We start from the raw sequence: 19,588 nt of genomic DNA, 5'->3' as shown, positions 1-19,588 counted from the left end.
TGGCTGTGTCCTTCCTCCTTGTGCTCAGGCTGCAATGGGGGTGTGGGTAAACCAGGAGGACATTTAATGCTTCCCCCAAAATCCAAGGCACAGCAACACCCAGGGTGTCATCTTGTGAAGGTGATGGGGCTGAAGGATGAATTAAAAGAGGGTTTTCTCTTCCGAAGGGGATTTGGGTGTGATGGATCCGGGGAGGAAGGACAACAGACAGGTTACCCAAAGCCATAGACAGTGTATTTCTGAGTCCCGTAACAGACCGTGCCCAACACTCTCCACAAGGTTACGACTGGAAACAAACCCCCAAACAAACAAACCCAAATGCAAGAGAGAAGGGGAAAGAAAAGGGCAACAAAAGACACGCACGAGCACTCCACATCCAGAAGCCCCAGTTATTGTTAGTCTCTTTCTTTTTCAACATCGCAAGAAGTTTTGGTAAAGCCAGTGAAATGGAGGAATGTCTTTGGGTTTTTTTTTTTTTTTTTCTTCTTTTTAATTTGTTGGGTCTTTCCTTACTGGAAAGGTGACGTTAATGCCAAAAGGACTCGGTCTCTCCCCATGCTTCTCTGGCTGTCCCCATGCCCGTGGTCGAGGTGTGACAGCTGCTTGTCCCCAGCCTGTGCCCAGGGATGCTGTGGCAGCACATCATCCGCATCCTCACTGCATCTTTCCCCCTGTCCAGTCTGGACTCATCAGATTCATTTAGCTTTTCTTTTCCTTTTTTTTTTTAGAAAAAAAAACTTTTTTTTTTTTTTTTTTAAATAAGAAAAATAAAAAAAAATTTAATGGTTTCATGGATAAATGACAGGTGAGTAAAAGCATTCCGGTCCTGAGAGCCCTCTCCCGGGGCCAAGCTCTCCAAGGCTGCCGGAGTGATCTACACCGGGTAGCCTGGACTCCTTCTGCAGGGGAAGAGGGGGCCAAGCACCAGTCTCGGGCCGCCCCTGGCCCCCACCATGGGCCCCCTGGTCTGTGCTTCATCCCCGCTGGCCCTGGCTTGCCTAGAGGAGCACCAGCAAGCACCATCGCTCGTCATAACTCGGTGATCTCCAGAGGGCTCTCCATGATCACCTCCCGCATCTTGTGCAGGGGGGTGGACTTGGCTGATTCGGTGCGGGCGTTGTGGTCGCTGTAGCCCCCGCAGTCGGCGGTCAGAGTCTCCAGCGAGCGACCCAGCACCTTCTGGTCGTCCTCGGGCAGGCTGTTGAGGTCGGAGGCGAGCAGCGTGCCCGTGCTGCCGTGCACCATGTGGATGCCATCGGGACCTTTCAGCTCCACCGGTTGCTTGTGTCGGAAGCGCAGGCTGCCCTGGCTGGGACTGCGCTCCTCCTCCTCATCCTCCAGCTCCTTCTGGATCAGCTGCAAAAGAGCCATGGAGTAGGGAATTACCACTGTGGCCACAGCAGCTCCTGGCTTCCCTGACTCCTGCAATGCTGGAGTCCAGCCAGAGGGAAGGACTCTCCTCTTCTGAAGCACTCTCAGAGCGCAGTGATGAGGATCACCAGGAGATGACCTCCAGCTGGATCACTCTATTTTTGCGTGGATGCCCTGGCTCAGGCACCAGTTACCAGCTGGGTGATGGGTCCTGCAGCTGCCCCCAGAGTGGCCAAGGAGGAGTTTGGACCCGGGCTGGAATTAGGGGTTGTGTGAGGGTGGAGGAGCAGGAGGCAGACAGGGACAGAAGATGAAGGAAGGCTGGATGGGGCTGGAGGGGAATAAGGGCATGGACAGAAGGAGGGCAGAAGGGTTGAAAGGCATCTCCTATCCCACTGCTCTCCTCTGCTCTCTTTGCCCCTCGTTTTGCCCCCTATGAAGGGTAGAAAGCCACAGGAGGAATCGCTTCTCCCCATACCAGCCCTTCTGCACCAACACCCTCCAATCAGAGGAGCAGAAGGAAGGGAAGATGATCCCTCACAGCTTTGGCCAGCCTTGGCAGAAATGGGAGCTGATGAAGAGAGTCCACCCTGCAAAGAGGGACGTCCTCCCCTGGGGTCAGAAAGACCAAGGGAGAAAGTGCTGCTGATGCTCAGAGGAAACACGGAGAGTCACTGTGGGGCATCAGCAGCCTGGAAAACCAGTGAAAAAACAGCAGTGGGAACCAGTGGAAAACCAACATCTGGCTCGTTTTGACCAAGCAGAGAGTGGAGGTACCACTGTGTGACAGGGACCAAGAGTGGCCACAGGGAGCGACCACAGCCTGTGGGGCCAGGAAGACACACTGCATCCCAGAGGGCACGGCAAGCATCTCCCCACGCCCATGCACACCCCTCTACCTCCGAGACTGAGGAGCGGTCCCCCTGACTGGCGGTGGCCTTATGCACCATCCGCTGGGCAAAGAGCTTTTTCAAGCGCATGTAATCATCCAGGACCACCTTCAGGAGAGTGCCCTGGGTGGAGGGGGAGAGACTGTGGGTTAGCTGAGGGAGATGGTTTGATTAGAGGGAGGCCGGCCTCATCCTGGCATTTTTTGAAGCAACATCACCCTCTGGCACTGTGAACTTGGAAGGTGTACCTGTAAGAGAAGACCCCTTGGCGGAGGATGCCTGCCCTCAAAACTCACCTTGATGGGTCCCTCCCGCATGATCTGCCCCAGCTTGGCAATGTTGTCGTACTCCTGGATGGCTGCCCGCAGGTAGCGGTCATCCTCGGGCTTGGCGGCCGAGGGCTCTCTCCCAAAGGTGCCCTGCGGGAGGAGAGAGCGGCTCAGGAGGTGCTGTGGGTGACAGGCACGGGGACACAGTGTCCTGGCGGGGGCCGTGTCTCACGTGGGTGCGGGCAGGGCTGTTCCAGAGGTCGGTGATCTCGCTCAGGTTCTCTGGCAGGTCGTCCTCATGCTCTGCCTGTGCCGCCAGCTCCATATTCCTGCAGAAGGGGTCCAGCCACACCGGGTTGGCCCTGCCCAGGGAGAGGAACTGCCATCAGCGCAGGCAAAGAGTGGCATTATCCCTAACGCCATCCGGAGCCTGGATGCTGAGGTTGCACTGCCTCCTCCTGCCCTGTGCAGGTATGAATTTGGCTGCTCTGGATCCAGATATGTGTCAAAACATGCTCGTCATCTCTGCTTACCCCAAACCTGGCCAGGATTGGCAGAGATGGAGTCACAGGAGAAAGATCAAGATTTTTTAGCTTAGAAAGCTCTCAGAGCAAGCACATGTCCCAGGGCCAGTCACGCTCCATGCAGAGCAGAGCAGAGCAGAGCAGAGCAGAGAGACATCACGGCTCCACAACACATGCATCCCTCTCTCGGGAGCAGCCTCCAACCCCAGGAGGTGGCACTCACCCATCAAAAGAGTACTTGTTGGTGTTTGGCATGTCCATAATGTCCATGAAGCCTCTGTTCCCTGCAAAAGGCAGGGATGGGAGTTACAGGGGGACACACTGGTGGGCTGAGCAGCAAACCATGGGGTGACACTTCTTTATCAGGGAGGGATAAAGAGCAACCAGAAAGGCAGCGACAAACATGATGGGATGTGGCTGACCATGCAGCGCCTGATGCTGAGAAAAGCCTCCCACCACCACACCTCGCTGGGCAGGATCACTTCTGATATACACCCCACGATATCCCCCATGTCTCCCTGTGACCCTCCTCTGTGCTCTCCATGCACCCCACTCTCCCACACAGCTGGGACACCCCAGACACTGCTCACCAGTGGAGCCAGCCACGATGGCTTTCAATTTCCTTTTGTGCCTGCAAAAGAAACAGCCACTCAGGGAGGGAAATAAGGAAGATGCTGGAAAGGAGGACACACAGATTTGCAATAACCCTTCATAGGTATACCCCTGTATTAAATAAGGCTGGGAGCTTGGAGGGGAGAGGTACTATCAGTATTAAAACCATGCATTTCGGAGGGGATAGGCAGAGAGAGTTACTCACACTGTCCGATAGTACCAGTTCATGAGGATGAAGAGCATGGCAGCCAGGAAAAGCAGGACGGCCAGCACGATGATTGCCATCTAGGAGAGACAGAGGTGTGGTGGAAACCTCGGGCATGGAGCCAGCACCCACCGGTGGGCACATGCCCAAAGTTATGTGGGTGGAACATCTCGCCAGTTACTGACCAGTCCCCATGGGAAGGGACACCACCCCACCTGTGAGCAGCACCTCCAACCCCAGCTGGACCCATACCTGCAGAGCTGAGAGGTCATCTGGTGCCCGTGCAGTAATGGCAGGCTGCACATCCAGCACGTTGTAGTTCCTGAAGAGATTCCTCAGCTGCTCCTTGTTCTCGTCTATCATCTGAATAACCCTGGGAAGAGAAGGGTTGCTTGGGCACCTTGACATTATTGAGGGTCCCGAGGGAGCTGGGCCGGGTGGGGGGCCAGGGGACGTACCGCTCCACATCCAGGATGCGGTTGGTCTCCCTGTTTACCACGTGGATCAGCAGCTCCGTCTGGGCGAAGTTCACCCGGCCTTTCTTGTCAACATGGAACTGGGGAGAAACAGCAAAGTCTCCAGTGTGCGAGAGGAGTCTCCTCCTGAGCATGCTCCAAGGTGTGCTCGTGTGGCAAGAGACCCTCAAGCACCAATCTGGACCCCTTCAGTACACCCCAGCCTGGAATGTATCCATCACCTTCTGAGCCCAGGAGCATCTATGGTTATCCAGGCAGGATTCCCCCAAAAGAGACTTCCCAAGCAGCATCTGGAAGGTTGCCTACCCCTCAAAGCAACGTCCAAAGAGGATGGTTACCTGCACATCATCTGTGTTGACGATGGCACCTGTGATGTTGGAGAGCAGGCTGATGAACTCCTCCTCAAACTGCCTGACCTTGTCAGGGATCTCATTGATGATGATTTTGACCCTCTGGTCATCCCGCAGGATGTAAATCCCCACAATGGCCGTGTCATTGTGGCCCACCAGGTCAGAGGCCATAATGTCCACCACAAAGTAGCCGGGGTTATAGGCCGTGAAGAGGTCGAAGGTTCGCAGGATGCCATCAAGAGTTCCTGGGGAATGGATGGTCACGTGCCTGGGATTAGTGACCCCAGCCATGGGGACAGCTTTGGCCGTATCTCTGCCCAAGGAGCCATGCTCCCGCAGCAGGCTGGGCACTCACCGATGCTGAAGATGTTGGCCACCTCCTCGGAGTCGTTGGAGTGCTGCTTGATGTAGCGAATGCCCAGGATGTTGTACAGGACCAGGCTGTTATTGCCCACATCGGCGTCCACTGCGACCACTCTGATCAGCTCCGACCCCACCTTGGCATCAGTGGCAACCCCTTTGAGGGAGAGATGGGAAAGGGACCTGGAGCGAGGCTGGCTCTCGCTGCCCCATCATCCTGCTGGATTTTCCTGGAAGTATCTCTGTCTCCTGGTGCCCCCCCAGCCCCTGGCACCCCTTACCCGCTGTGTACTCCGACTTGGTGAACTGGGGGGACTGGTCATTGATGTCGTCCAGGAAGATCCGCACCTCCTGAAGTGTCAGGTCCCCACTGAGGTCCCAGAACTGGGCTCCTCCCGCCTGCTGGTCCCGGGGAGGGGACCAGTTCCTCTGGCTGGATGCTTTTACGATGATTGAGTGGTACGGCTCCTTCTCCCGGTCCAGGTCCCGCAAGACCTTCAGCTTCCCCTCTCGGCTCAGCTGAAAGTTGCTCTCCTGGTTCCCAGCTGGGTGCAGAAGGGGGTCCCCAGTTAGGCCCCTTTGGGCTTGGCACTTCCGAAATGCCACCTTGCCCATTGAGAAGGGCAGAGGGGCAGCGAGGAGATGAAGAAAATCCTGGGTGAGGGGTGTGGGGGGGGACACAGAGCTGCCATCTCCACACCCACCTGCTATGAAGTAGTAGACAATGGCGTTGGAGCCCTCATCTGCGTCCACCGCACCGGTGACGTTCCCCACCACAGTGCCTGGCCGCGAGTGCTCGGGGACAGAGAGTGCCTGGTACTGGGGACTATCCCTCTGCCAGAGACCCCAGAGAAAGGAATGTTAGGAGCACAGAGGTTGCTTTAAATAAAAGCAGACAGATCCCATGGTGCTGCCCACCATGGTGATGCCCAGGGCTGCATGCTCCATCATCACATGTGCTCATTGGCATCCCCATCCCTGCATCTCCTGCATCCCACCCCCTTCACCCTGGTGCCTTACAGGTGGCCTGAGGAAGATGGGCTCATTGTCATCGATGTCATCGAGCGCTACCTGCAGGGGCTGCATGGTCTCGTAGGGTGGCTGGCCCTGGTCACAGGCCACGATGATCAGCTGGGGAGAGAGGCAAAAGGGCTGTCCTGGGCAAAACCACACACGCTGGGAGACATCACTGAGGCAGGGACAGAGAGGACAGCTGGATGGCAGATGATTTTGGGGGGATTTAACAGGGAATTGGGTATTGGCTTACCAGGATGCAACCCCCCTATAGCACTTGATAACCACCCAGTTCCTGCTAAGGTGTGGTACCTCCACAACTGTGACAGCCAACCCCATCCTCACCACATCATTTGCATTCCACCAGCCCCATGCTGGACCCACAGCCTCAAGGCCTGCCCCGGCCCCCTGCCCGGCTCACGTTGTACACTGCCTGCTTCTCCCGGTCCAGCCGCATGGCCGTCTGGATCAGCCCACTGACAGAATCGATGCTGAAATACTCCCAGTCCTTGTTCCCTGCCCCAGTTTTCAGCAGGTTGTAGAGAACCACTCCGTTGAGACCCTCGTCTTTGTCTGTGGCATAGACCTCGTAGACGTTGGACCGCAGTGGGATCTCCTGCTTGCACACACACAGCCCTTCAGCCTTGGCACTGCACACAAACTCCTGCTCCCCCTGCCCCTCCAGACCCCTTGGTCCAAAATCCCTTGGGTTTGGAGGTCAGAAAGCTCCCACTACCCAAACCCAACATGGGGCTGGCAACATTGAGCCATGATTCCCTTTGGCCTGGTGGCTGGGGACTGGCTGAATCAAGCCTGGCTTCCCAGAAAGAGGAAACATCTTAAATGTCAGCATTTCCAGCCCATGTTTATAAACATGCTCTGCACGCACCACACACGGATTGTTTACTAACTTTGAGTGCTGCTGGGGTTTCTGTTCCCCAAATCTGCCCCACCACCCTGCTCACGTGTATGGAGAGAAGCTGTTTTTGAGTGCCTAGCCCCATGAACCAAACCTTGCCAAATGCTAAATCAAGGCCTTGTTCCATCCCCAGTGGAGATGGAGTTTGGATTTTGCTGCTGATAGGCAGGAGTGCTCCTGAATACACTCTCAACATGCCATGACCCTGCTTGCTCCCAAGGGATTTACCTCCTTGATGTGCAGGATAGTGCCGTTGGGTGGGCGGATGAAGACGGGGCGGTTGTCATTGATGTCGATGACCTCGATGTGAAGCATGGCGGTCCCCCAAAGAGGGGGATGCCCCTTGTCTGTGGCCACCACAGTCAGGTTGAACCTCTCATAGGACTGCAGGCGCCGCCGGGATGTGACAAGCCCGGAGTCTTTATTGATCTTGAAAGCCTCTGAGGACAGAAAAAACCCCCCACATCTCTGGTTCAGGACACTTTGTGCCAGATAAATTATAATTAAAAATGAGTATACCAGCTGAAGTACACCCCTCACTGGTGGGAAATCCCCATCAAGGGTGATGGAGTGGAGCCGGTGCCTGAGGCCAGGAGCGTGGATGGTCTCAGGGTTTTCGTGCCATCCCAGCCCACTGCCACATCCTTGTCTCTGAGCTCTACTCCCCTGTTACCCCTGTCCGTGTTTCACTCCTGCCCAGGCTGGCATAGTAGAGCCATAGGAGTCCATGTGTCTCAGGAAAATGAATGTTCTGCCATTCCCCTCTATATGCTGGCTTTTGCCCGATTTCCATGATTTCTCCATGTGCAGATATACTGGATTTCAGGCACTATCACTACCCACCCACACCTTTGCCCTTCAAAGCCTTCACCTAAAGCAGGCAGTGAGCTTGCTGCAAGACACACTGGTGTACAAAGAAAGTCCTGCTGGGGTGGGGAAGACAAGAGCATAAGCCAAGGCTGGGCTTCAGGATGAAGTCAGGCAAAGTCCTAACACCCCATGAGGAACTGGGAACTGCAGAGCAATAGCAAAAGCTCCACACTTTCAGTATTGCTCCCAGGAGCCGAAACCAGCCGCCTGAGATGGGCTGTAGGCTTGGTGCCTGCCCGTGACTCCTCCCTCTTCATAACCTTCCTCCCTGGGGAAGAGCACCCTGCCCCCAGCACCTACCTGCTCCGGGACCCTCGATGCTGTAGGTCACCACACCATTGTCCCCTTCGTCCAGGTCGGTGGCACTCATGGTGATCACTGACGTCCCCGCTGGCTCATTCTCATAGATGCTGGTGCTGAACTGGCTCTTGCTGAACTGAGGCCTGACATCGTTGATGTCCAGGACAGTGATCAGCACCTTCGACAAAGCACAGCCAGCTGGGTGGTGTGGGGCTGGGGAAGGCTGGGCAGGCCCTGGGGCCTCACCCCTGCTGTGACCTTCAGCTCTGTTGCTGGAGCAAGGTGCCCTTCCTGCTATTTGTTTCAGCTCCACCAGCTAATTCCTGCCTCCAACAATGGGGGCCACCGTGGCTGGGGCACCCATTGATGCCACAGCACTTGCAGACAATAGCATCACCCTCCCCTGCCCCTCCTGCTGACGTGCTGTCCCTGTGACACAAAGTACCCTGCACCATTCACCCCACAGCTCCTGGTGTCATCTGCTCTTCCTTCTGCCTAATTGCCCCCCAGTCCAACCACTGGGGAGGAAAGGTGGAGCTTTAACACCTTCTTGCTGGTGACCAGCACACAAGGGGTGGTGGGAGGAGGAGAGCCCTACCTGCACCGAGTTCTCCCGACGGTTACTGGAGACATCCCCAGGGTTGTCCCTGGCCACGGCTGTCAGTGTGTAGCGATCCTTCTTTTCCCGATCCAGGGCTGACAGGATGTAGATGTCACCCTGCAGCACACAGAGACCTTCAGGTGGACCTCATCTGGAAGAGCTGGTACTCGAGAAGGGGCAGAAGGTGAGGTGTGGGAGCAAGGCACAATCTGGGACCATTTCAGCCTCCCCTCTCTTTCCCTGCTCTGTTCCAGCCTCGGCTGGCTCCTTACCGTGTTGGGATTTATCCCAAACTTGCCCTCTCCATCGCTCAGGCTGTACTGGATGAGAGCAAACTGCCCGGAATCTGCATCGGTGGCCATGACCCTCACGATGACCGTACCCAATGGCACATCCTCAAAGACAGCTTTCTGCAACAAAGGGAGCAAGCAGGACTGGTTCATCCTGTGCTGTTTCAGTGGGCAGTAACCAAGGGCACAGGGTGGCACCCAGGGCTGGGCACAGCCAGACCCCAATAAGGTTCTGGCACAGAGCGCATGGCAGGGTTGACTACCTTCAAATGGTTCAAGTACAGGCAGAGGGAAGAGAAGGTGTCCCTGGAGAATCCCCAGCTCTGTGCCTGTCCTCACCAGGCAGGCACTGCCCAGCCCCACAGAGAGAGTTTATTTAACAGCCCAGCTCACCTGGTAGGATGGTTGACTGAAAACAGGGTTGTTGTCATTGATGTCCACGATCTGGAGGTACACGGGGATCTCAGCCGATCTGCGGGGAGAGCCATTGTCGGAGGCTCGGACGGTGAAGTTCAGCCACTGCACCTCCTCATAGTCCACTGTCCTGTTGGCCACAACCTTCCCTAGAGGATGGCAGACCCTGAAATGAGAAACCTGCCCCAGGTCACCAACCTGCCCCAGATTCCCACCTCCCCAGGCCACCAACCTGCCGATGGGTCTTCCAGACAGGCGTAACCTTCTGGAGAGAGGTTCAGCAGCTCGTAGGTGATCTGCCCATTGGCACCTTTGTCTGGGTCCACTGCTGAGATGGAGATGAGTGTGGTGCCCTGCGTGGCTCCCTCCAGGATCCTCTCAGTGAAATAGGTGACCCCGAAGGGGCGGAAGCGGGGTGTGTTGTCATTGACGTCCAACACGTTGACTGTCAGCTTGGCTGTGGCCATGGTAGAGACCACAGGGGGAGAGAAGAGAAGGAGAACAAGTGACAAAGAGATGAGAAGGAAGGTTGGGAAGAAGGAGGGCTGCAAAGACACAATTGTGAAACTCCAGGAGAGCCAACTGGTGCTAGTTCATCATGAAAAATTGCAATATTCCCCAAAGCCACTATGCCTGGAGCATGCTACGGGTGTCCCTATGCTGCTGTGGGACACCTACTCCTGTTCTTTGTGTGTCTTCTCACACAGGAGCCTGAATTTACCCATAGCAGGGTGGCAAGATATGATAGGAATGGTAATGAAGAAATGAGTGTAAGGTTATGGGCACACAGCCCTTTCCACACACACTGTAGCCCTGGGATGTCTGGGACATTCTCTAAAGCTCAGGGATGCTGATGGGAGCATGTCCAGGACTGAACCTGATGGGAGCTGGTCCAGGACTGGTCCCACTGGAAATGTGCTGGTCAGGATGGAGAGGAAGGTGGGATAGCTGCTGATTATCCAGAAGCTGCACTGGTGCCTGGGAAGGGCTGTGCCAGTCCCTGTCCCCACACTGCCTGGGCAGAGCCCACCCTTACCGTTGGGCACGCTGACCGAGCGGTCGATGACTTCGCTGGCATTGTCATGGACAGAGATGGTGACCTCGTAGGTGGCCACTAGTTCACGGTTGAGGGGAGTTTTGATCTTCACAGCTCCTGTGAACCCCAAAATATGGATGTCACAGGCTGCCCCCTCCGAGGACCCTGGGCAGGGCCGTGTGTACCAGCCAACTGCTGCACCCTGTGCCATGCTTGTTCTCCTGCCTCTCCAAAGGCTGAATGAGGAAAACACTCGAGAGCTACAGGAAGAAACAACTGTTCTCCCCCTGCTCTCCATCTCCTGTCTTCCTGCCTGTTCCATACAGCCTCAGCTGGGTAAGGGTTCCGGTTGTGCATCCAAGAGGGGTCTGGAAGCAGCTGTTGCTGTTCCCTTGCACAACCCCATCCACCTGAGCTCAGCATCTCCAATAACCTTGTCCTGTATACTTTCCAACAAGGGCCTTTTTCTTTCCTGGATCAGCTTTCTGCTTCCAAAAGAGACGCACAGAGCTCCTGGCCCTCCTTCCCCAAAGGAGCCTACCACCTACCCCAGAGTGCCTGCCTTGCTCCCTCAGTGAGGGTGCTTGGATCCAGTCTGCCAAGGCTGAGCAGCCCCTGGCCCGCAACAGAGGCCATCTCTGCCAATGGAGATGGGTGAGATGGAGGGAGATGACAGGTGGCACAGAGAGAGAAATGAGCACAGACACAGAGACAAACGTGGCAGGCTGAGAGCCAAAAAAGAAAGCAAAGGTAAGTCAGTCAGACAGGTAAGAGAAGACAGGGCAGGGTGAGACAGGGCAGCTGGAGGAGGACAGTGGGGAGGCAGGAAAGGAGCATCACCTCCCTGTACCTTGGTCACCTACCTTCAGGCAGGGAAGAAGCAGAAGCAGAAATGAGGAGAGGGGTCCACACAGCCTGTGCCACCCTTCCTGCTCTCCTACCTGTCCTAAAATCCACAGTGAACGCTCCTTGCTGTTCGGGCACCAGTGCATCCGTGTCATCGCGGGCCACGATCCCCAGCAAGTAGTACTCCAGGCGAGGGTGGAGGTCCCTGTCAATGGCGGTCACCTCGGCCACCACGGTGCCAGGGGGAGCCGACTCGGGGATGCTGACAGTTTGGATGGGGTTGATGAACTCGGGCCGGCAGTCATTGATGTCATCGATGATGATGCTGACGGTCGCGGTGCCCGAGAGTGCTGGGGTGCCCTGGTCCACGGCCACCACCGTCAGCCGGTAGGCATCGCGCTCCTCCCGGTCGATGGTGATGTTGGCCACGCGGATCACCCCTGTGGTGGCATCAATCAGGAACCTGTCCTGGCCACCACCCTCAATACGGTAATCCAGCTGCTGGTTGAGGCCACTGTCAGCATCTGTGGCTGCCACCTGGAGGACGGAGAAGCCTGGAAAGGTGGGACACAGCCCTCTCAAGCGAGGGTTGGAGGGCAGCAGTAACAAGCCCTCAGTCCCAAGGCAAATACCATCAAGCAACATGGGCAGCCTCAATTCCCAGATTTTCCCTTTGACCCCATCCTGGTCAACTGTGTCATTGGGAGCTGGATCTTCACAGTCCCAAGGGGACACCCAGGTCACCCCATTTCCCACTCTCACATCCAGTCCTGACCTGGGGGGCTGTTCTCCAACAGCCGTGCCATGATGGATGCCGGCTGGAAGACAGGGCGGTTGTCATTGTCATCCAGGATGGTCACTGCCAGGCTGGCAGTGCTATTCAGCCCTCCCACATCACAAGCCACCAGCGTGAACTCCAGATGAGGGTCCAGCAAAGCCTCTCGGTCTATTGCACCACCAGGCTTCACCGAAACCACACCTGGAGAAGGGGAAAAGCCTGGTGGCAGACCACAGGGGGACCTGGTGGCCCTGAGCTGGGGACAGAGCAGCTGAGCTACCCCACCTGTCTTGTTGTTGATAACAAAGAGGTTCAGGGATGCCTTCAGGAGCTGGTAGGTCACCACGGCATTGCTGCCCTGGTCAGCATCCAGAGCTAGGATGGGTCCATTGAGCATTGTGACCGGTGTCCCTGGATGAGATGACAAAAGCATTAGGGAGGGTGGCAGTCCCCTGTGCAGCCTCCCGTTCCCCTCCCACCCTGGTGACACATGAGGGACAGCAATGAATGGATGGAGGAGGTGACAGAGTGGGGCCTTGCGGGGTACGAGGCACTGGGGGGTGGCTGCTGCAGCCTTGCAGATCGACTCGTGAGGCCCGGGAGAGGTGGTGGGACATCCAGCTAAAAGCAAACAGACAGACACATCCATCAGATGGGTGGCACCGGCACCCTGCCACTGAGGGTGTCACCTGGAGACACCCAAACTCTTTGCTTGAGATGTTGCTCAATGGCAGGACGGGATACCTAAGGTCTTGGAGCAGGGAGCAATTTAAACGGCAGGAAGGCAAACAAAATAAAAAGAATAGTGTTTTTAGCTCTTTGGGTGGGAAATGTCTACCTGACCAAGCTGGACGTTTTTAAAAATCTCTAAGCCTGGAGCAAGGCAGTTCCAGGTGATGGGAGAGATGGCAGTCCCTCCTCTCCAGGGATATTGGGCAGGTGGGTGCCTTCAAGGCTGCCCCCAGGGCTCCACACAGCCCATGGGCACCTGTTGCAGCTGAGCAATTCCCAAATGCGGCCGATTTCTGCCCTGTGCCAGGAATGATTTCCACAAGCAGCATGGACCAAAGCTATGGTCTCCTTAAGGCTGGTCAAGGCACAAACTCCTCAAACTCAGTGTCCCTGTCCCACTGAACTGCAGCCCTGTCCTGCTCAACATCCTGTCTCCTTCACCATGGCCAGGGGACACCTCCCCTCATCCAGCCCTGAAGGCAGCCTCCAGGAGCCACATAAGGGAGTGAAGAGAGACCTACCAGGGGGTGAATTCTCCATCACCTCAGCCTGGTAGGAGCTCTGGGTGAAGAGGGGGCGGTTGTCGTTCTCATCCGCTATGGAAATGACCAGCAGGTCAAAATCCTAAAGGAAAATTGGGACAAGAGGGTGATGACCATAATGTCCTTTCCTTGAGCTCACCTTCCCCCTCTCCCGTCTCTAGTCAAAGCTGCGTGCCCTGGACCACCCTTGAAGGTGTGCAGGGACCCTCACCCTGAGGCAGTCAGCCAAAGGATGCTCCACTATCATTGTGGTTGTCCAACTCCCCAGCCCAACATTGTCCCACCTTCCATGACATCCACTGCTGTTGCATGGAGTCAACAAATGACTTTGGGCTTGCCCTAGACCCTACTGAGCCTGTTCTCTGCTGGGGATGGGGCTGCAGCCCCCTCCTTGTGATCCCCAGATCCCTTCCGGGGACGGGGTTGCTATCGGAAACACTGTGGGTAAAGGCACTGCTTGTTTTTGACCATGGCAGGAACCCCCTTTTCCACCTGCCCTCCCGTCTGCACCACTGGAGGTCCCGGCAGTGTCTGTAATTACCCGCCTGGCATTGCGTATGTTCTCAGGGTTGTCCTTCACCGTGATGGTCAGCCTGTACTCGGCCACCCGCTCCCTGTCCAGTGGGCGGTTCACATACACAGTGCCACTCTACCAGGAAAAACAAGGGAGAAAACACCACATGGGATGTGAGGAATGCTTCCCCTAGGGCATCTCCTGCCGGGGCAAGAATGCCAGACAGCACACCTGCGTTCCCACCCTCCTTATTCCAGCATCCCACCCCCCAGGCCATACGGTGCTGTTGATGTAGAAGGCATTCTCTGTGTTCCCTGCTGTTATGTCGAAGGTCAGGAGGGCGTTGGGGCCCTGGTCCGTGTCCCGGGCAAGGACACGGGTGACAAAGCTGGAGACAGCGGCGTTCTCACTGAGGGTGAGGTTCATTGGAAGGTTCAGGAGCACAGGGTCGTTGTCATTGATGTCCAGCACACGGACACCCACAAGGATCTGCCAGGGGAACAAGCAGGGCAGGCATGTGGCACTTATTTACACCCCTCCCATCCTTTTCTTGCACTCCCCACGCAAGAGGTGGGCTTCCCCACTCAGCCCAGTATGGAAAGGCCTAGGGACAAGGAGAAGGAGGTGGAGGAGAGGAGAATGAAGCCAGAGACCAGAGGGAAGGAACTGGGCATGGGGGACGGCAGGCCACAGCCCCCTGCGCCAGCCTGGGGGACTCACCGTGGAGCTGAGGGGAGGCACTCCCCGGTCCCGGGCAGCGATGGTGAGGTTGTAGAAGGGGATGTTCTCGCGGTCCAGCTCGGCATCCTTCCGCACTCGCAGCTCTCCTTCCACCGGGGAGATGACAAATTCCCCTGCCGGAGACAGCAGGGCCCTGGCTCTCACTGTGCCTTGGCTCCCCAAGGGAGTGGCTTGTCTGGGAGCTGGGGCACCATGCCAGGTCTGGGGACAAACTCATGTCCTGTTACTGCAGATATAGGAGGATTGTGACAGCTGGGGACTGTGCTGGATGCACCCCCAGGAACCAGAAGGAGCAGGGGATGGAGTGAGTGGCCAAATAAGAGGTGCCTGTCCTTGTTTTCTGGGCCTTTCTGGAAGATGCCAACAGCCTCTCCATGCCCTGGGATGGCATGGACACAGCACAGACCCCCCACGAGCTGAAGGGCCTCATCCTGCTTGTTCTGGCAAAGCTTTGCAGTGGGGTCAGCTGGGAGATGTGATCGGGCTCTGTCTTACAGATTCCCACCACCTCCTTCACAGGGGGATGGCCAGATGTCCCCACGGTTAGGGATGGCCCCCGCTCCTCTGCCATCTGCACCAGGGTGCTGGTGGAGCTGTGAGTGCTGGTGAGCAACTCGGTCCCCAAACACCCTGCAAACCCCACAGGGACTCAGGGACAGGGCTCAGTTTCTCTTTCTGTGCTTTGGTTTTTTTGCCTTTTTGATTTCTTTTTGCCTTTATTGTTTAGCAGATTTCCCCCTTCCCTCCACAAGTCCCAGCCGCCCCCTGTCCAGGCACGAACAGGTTAAGTTTCCTGTTGCTCAAAACAGGATTTCCTGGTGTCGACAGGCTGAGCAGGGAGGGAGGATGGCTTTTCTGAAGTGCTTCCTCCTTGCGCTCCCGCAAGCCAGGCTCTTCCATGGGGCGGCCAGTGGGAGAGGCGATGCCCTGTGTCCCCACTCACCGAGGGGGTCCCCGGCAATGATGCTGTATTCCACTTGTCCACTGGGTCCTGAGTCCCCGTCATGGGCCAGGAAAGTCCAGACACGAGGGCCGGGCTGCCCCTCGGTGACATCGAAGGGACCCTCGTAGGGCCGTGGGAAGGTGGGACAGTTGTCGTTGATGTCATTGAGGTTCACCAGCACCTGTGGTCAGGGTGAGAAGGATAAGAGTTGTGAGAGGAGAGGGATGGAAGGGGAAGACCACCCCGCTGGCCATGAGCATGGGAAGCCATGGATGGGTGACATTGGCAAAATACCTCCTGTATTTCTAGCTTTTCTGGGTTCACCAGACATCCAACTCACAGCTCAGAGATTCAAACTCAGTTATTCCTGACCATGGCCATCCTACAGCCACACTACAGAACTCCAGCTGCACACTGCTAAACCCCTGAGCCATACACCACGGTGGGGAACTCAGTGCAAAAGCCCACTGTCCTCCACATTCATGTCCAAGCAGGACAGACAAAACCACAGACATGAGTTAGGAGACACCCGATCTCTGCAGCCAGCTGCACACTTGCTCACTCCTTTTCCTCCAACAAATTCTTAATTCCTAATGCTGAGCAAACTTTAAAAAATTGGCACGTTACATCCTTGTTCCAACAAAACCACCACCACCAATGGTGTACTGGTGGTTATGAGAAGGACACTGGAAATGAGGAATTTTCTGACCTCCTGGGTTAAAGAATAGTGAAATCCATGAGATGGGCATTTGTTGCTGGTTAAATCTAATCTTTACAGAGAGTATATCCAAATTTCTGCTCCGTTTCCTAGCAGTCGAGAAAACAAACACTGGCACGTCTTATCAGGATGATGGACTTGCCATCACTGGGGATCTCAAATAATCCCTCAACCTCCTCCTAAAAGCTGTGTTTTCATACATTGCTGGCACAAACTCCTTGGGCAGTGGAGGGAGGGTGTTTCCTATCTTTTCTGGCTTTGGTGCTTGTTGCTGAAGGGGTTTCCAAGTTCATGTCTCTGCTTGAGCCAAGTGCAGGGGAAGCTCTGCCTTCACCTGCAGCACATGGCAGCTGCTGCCTTCACTGCCTGCAGTTGAACCCCAGGTCTGCCCTGGGCCGGGAAGTCATCACCAGCAGTATCAGATGCCTAAATCTGAAGGCTTCACCTTTTCCCAAGCATGGAGTCCCACTGCCAGGCTTGTGAGGACAGATTTATCCATAGAAATCTCCCACACTGGTAATCCCACTTTCCTTCAGTTTTTCTTTTTTTTTCTCTTCACACACAAGAACTTATCTCCTTTTGGGGGATTACAGAACCTGTGCTCAATATCAGGGTGAGGTACAATGGTCCACGGCAACCGAGACAGAAGATTTAACCCATCCCTGACACCTGCAGACCAACAAATCAATTTGGGCATGCGGCACAATTTATCAAGTCACAAAAATAATCAGTGTACTCAATTTCTGCAAAATATTTTCTTTGGAGCTGCTCGCCTGCCCTCCCCAGTCTTTGAGCAGTGCACTAAGTTCAGGTCAAAGAGGCCCAGGGAGAAGAGAAAGAGCTAGAGAGAAAAGTAACATAAAAATGACTAAAGGCTTTAAATAACCTCCTTACAAGAAGGGAAAAAGGAATTTTAAAAGCACACAAATAACCACAGAAGATAAAGATGAAGCTGAAATTAATGCTATAGCAATCCTTTACTACCTGCTGTCCCTTCAAGCAAGAAGAACCAAGAGGCCATCTCAAGAAAACATAATGCAACTTAAAAGGAGCTCCAGGAATTTCTCTATGTCTTTGCAGGACCTAACAACTGGGCTAATTAACCCATAAGTGTCCACTGTGCATGACCCTGTTTTGAAACCCCCCTGAGGAAGCAAAGTGACAGCAACTGGGCAAACCGGCCACAGCTGGGAAAAGCAACTGGTGACCACTGGGAAGGAGATGTGAAACTGCTCACAGAGCAGGAACTCCCTGACCCCAAAAAGGCCACAGTGTCGCAACCCCCCCATCAGCTCCTTACTGTGGTGGTCGACGTCAGCCGGCGCGAGACAACGGGGCACTGGTCGGTGGCGGTGACGATCAAGGTGTAGCGCCCGTGGCTGATCTCGTAGTCCAGCTCCTTCATTGTGCGGATCTCCCCCTGCAAGGACAGGGGAGAGCAGCTGGGAGTGAAGGGAGCAGGATAGGGACATGTCTGGAATGGGGCCGGCATCTGTACTGACCGTGGTGTTGTCAATGTGGAAGGTACCCAAGATGTTGCCTTCGGTGATGGCATAGGCCACCGTGCCATTGGGTCCCTCATCCTGATCCAGGGCGTGCACAGTGACCAGGGTGGCGTTGAGTGTGGAGGGACCTTCATCGAGGGTCACCTCATACAGCTGCTGCTGGAAGGTGGGAGCGTTGTCGTTCTCATCCAGGATGGTGACATACACCGTGGTGGTGGCCTGTGGGACACGGGACATCACGTTAGACACTGTGGAGGCATTTGCTGGGCAGTCTCTGGAGCTGGCTGGGGAAGGCTAGATCTGTCAAGGCCAATGACCAACACAGGCTCAACAGTGCCAAGAGACAAAAACAGAGTGTAGGGGTCCAAATGAAATGAGCCGTGGCAGCAGACGCACTTCCAGGTAACAGCTGGGTACAGAGACAAATGTACTGAGATTAAATCACACCCTTGTTCCCAAGCAAATCGTGTCTCTATGGGATCCCTCCTCTTTTCACAGTTCACCATTGCTGGCAACACCAGGGAGCAGCCCATGGCACAGGGAAAACCAGAGGCTGAACCTCACTGTGCCTCCCTGCCTTTGGAGGAGGCACATGTGAGTCCTTGCTTAGTCACTGGGAACACCGTGGCTGCTATTAACAAGTGTGGCAATATGGATGGAAAATACCTGGAGATGACGCTGCCACAGCTCAGGAGAGGAACAAACCCGAGCACCTTGGACAACTGGACTCCCACAGTCCCACCATCTCCCTGCTCACCACAATGTCACTGCTGGTCAGGCTCAGCCAGATCTGAGCCTCTTCCAGCTGTCCCTGGCCCTGCACAGGCACATGGATGTCCTGGCTGTCTTCTGCAGGTGTCACCCCACCTGGGGATGGGGAGGTGACAATGGCACAGCACTCTGCCTAAGGGCTCAGCACAGAGGTGGGGGCTTGGGACAATAAACCATTTTCTTGGGGTCTCTGGACTTCATCCTACACCTTCCCCAAGCAACACATTTCTTCCAGCCAACCAAGGGTTACATTTTTGGCAGGAGCATCACAGGCGTGTTTTCTGTAAAACCACAATGCCACACGGTAGTTAGGTACTTTTCAATTTCCCTGCACGCTCCAGATTCAGAGCAGGTAAGCAGCAAAGTTTCCTGTGGTTTGCAAAACTCCCCGTGTCTGCGGGCTCCACTTTCCAGGGAACGCTGACTGGAAATGAGGCAGCTCTCAGATGCAGCCAGAGATTTTGTTGATGCCTTAGGAATTTGAAGAGAAGCTCCCAGAGGAGTTATGTGTCAGACCATGGGGCTGCTTTGCTATTTCAGGGCAGAGTGTAAATGGGCTGTGGGAGGGGGATGCTTTGCTCCCATTTTTTGGGGGAAAGCTCCGTTTCCTTTTCCAAGCCGGCATTGCTCTGAGTTACGCTTCCCTGTACCTGCCTCCCGTTCATCCCAGGAGAGGTTCTGCCTCCTTAATCCTCACAAACACGGGAAAAACAGTCCTTGCAAGTAAAGTAATTACAACCAGGCCCAAGGAATCAGCTGCTGCTGGGAAAGGGATGGAGACCAGCACCCGCAAGTCCCTTGGCACGGCGAGCATCCCGCTAAGCACCCCAAAAATGCAGGCAGGAGGACCAGCTAGTTCTACGTGAGGCTGTAAGGGAAGAAACCCAGCAAAGGCACCCACTGCCCGAAGAGGTGGGGTCCGAAGTGATTCCCACCCGCGGGTGCTCCCGCCCGCAGCTCCCTGCAGCCTCTCACCTCCGGGGGGTGCTCGCCGTTC

The 19,588-nt window shown here is 55.5% G+C and overlaps 1 protein-coding gene across 3 annotated transcripts in view; it reads right to left on the bottom strand.

Annotated features, from left to right (window-relative positions):
- Window positions 1-221: 221 nt before the first annotated feature.
- CDH23 (cadherin related 23) overlaps window positions 222-19,588 on the bottom strand; it is a 185,212-nt gene continuing 165,845 nt past the window's right edge. Inside the window, exons 38-69 of one of the 3 annotated variants that reach the window (XM_069018960.1) lie at window positions 17,818-18,039; window positions 17,616-17,735; window positions 15,598-15,778; window positions 14,634-14,767; window positions 14,193-14,402; window positions 13,941-14,048; window positions 13,379-13,481; window positions 12,411-12,536; window positions 12,123-12,326; window positions 11,443-11,901; window positions 10,502-10,618; window positions 9,698-9,922; window positions 9,445-9,614; window positions 9,034-9,171; window positions 8,759-8,878; window positions 8,161-8,338; window positions 7,219-7,430; window positions 6,493-6,687; window positions 6,078-6,188; window positions 5,762-5,891; window positions 5,339-5,602; window positions 5,053-5,214; window positions 4,686-4,942; window positions 4,330-4,427; window positions 4,124-4,244; window positions 3,872-3,951; window positions 3,645-3,685; window positions 3,278-3,338; window positions 2,763-2,892; window positions 2,558-2,680; window positions 2,271-2,384; window positions 222-1,356 (exon numbers count right to left, since the gene is read on the bottom strand). In XM_069018960.1, the coding sequence (XP_068875061.1) occupies window positions 1,030-1,356; window positions 2,271-2,384; window positions 2,558-2,680; window positions 2,763-2,892; window positions 3,278-3,338; window positions 3,645-3,685; window positions 3,872-3,951; window positions 4,124-4,244; window positions 4,330-4,427; window positions 4,686-4,942; window positions 5,053-5,214; window positions 5,339-5,602; window positions 5,762-5,891; window positions 6,078-6,188; window positions 6,493-6,687; window positions 7,219-7,430; window positions 8,161-8,338; window positions 8,759-8,878; window positions 9,034-9,171; window positions 9,445-9,614; window positions 9,698-9,922; window positions 10,502-10,618; window positions 11,443-11,901; window positions 12,123-12,326; window positions 12,411-12,536; window positions 13,379-13,481; window positions 13,941-14,048; window positions 14,193-14,402; window positions 14,634-14,767; window positions 15,598-15,778; window positions 17,616-17,735; window positions 17,818-18,039 (5,241 nt within the window). In that variant the 3' untranslated portion in view covers window positions 222-1,029. Of the gene's footprint in view, window positions 1,357-2,270; window positions 2,385-2,557; window positions 2,681-2,762; window positions 2,893-3,277; window positions 3,339-3,644; window positions 3,686-3,871; window positions 3,952-4,123; window positions 4,245-4,329; window positions 4,428-4,685; window positions 4,943-5,052; window positions 5,215-5,338; window positions 5,603-5,761; window positions 5,892-6,077; window positions 6,189-6,492; window positions 6,688-7,218; window positions 7,431-8,160; window positions 8,339-8,758; window positions 8,879-9,033; window positions 9,172-9,444; window positions 9,615-9,697; window positions 9,923-10,501; window positions 10,619-11,442; window positions 11,902-12,122; window positions 12,327-12,410; window positions 12,828-13,378; window positions 13,482-13,940; window positions 14,049-14,192; window positions 14,403-14,633; window positions 14,768-15,597; window positions 15,779-17,615; window positions 17,736-17,817; window positions 18,040-19,566; window positions 19,585-19,588 lie in introns of those variants that run through there. The other 2 variants (XM_069018957.1, XM_069018958.1) reach the window with 2 other exon arrangements.

The sequence above is a fragment of the Aphelocoma coerulescens genome, chromosome 6, assembly GCF_041296385.1.
Source record: "Aphelocoma coerulescens isolate FSJ_1873_10779 chromosome 6, UR_Acoe_1.0, whole genome shotgun sequence".
Classification (NCBI taxonomy): domain Eukaryota; kingdom Metazoa; phylum Chordata; class Aves; order Passeriformes; family Corvidae; genus Aphelocoma; species Aphelocoma coerulescens.
This window is presented reverse-complemented; position numbering and strand designations above follow the sequence as displayed.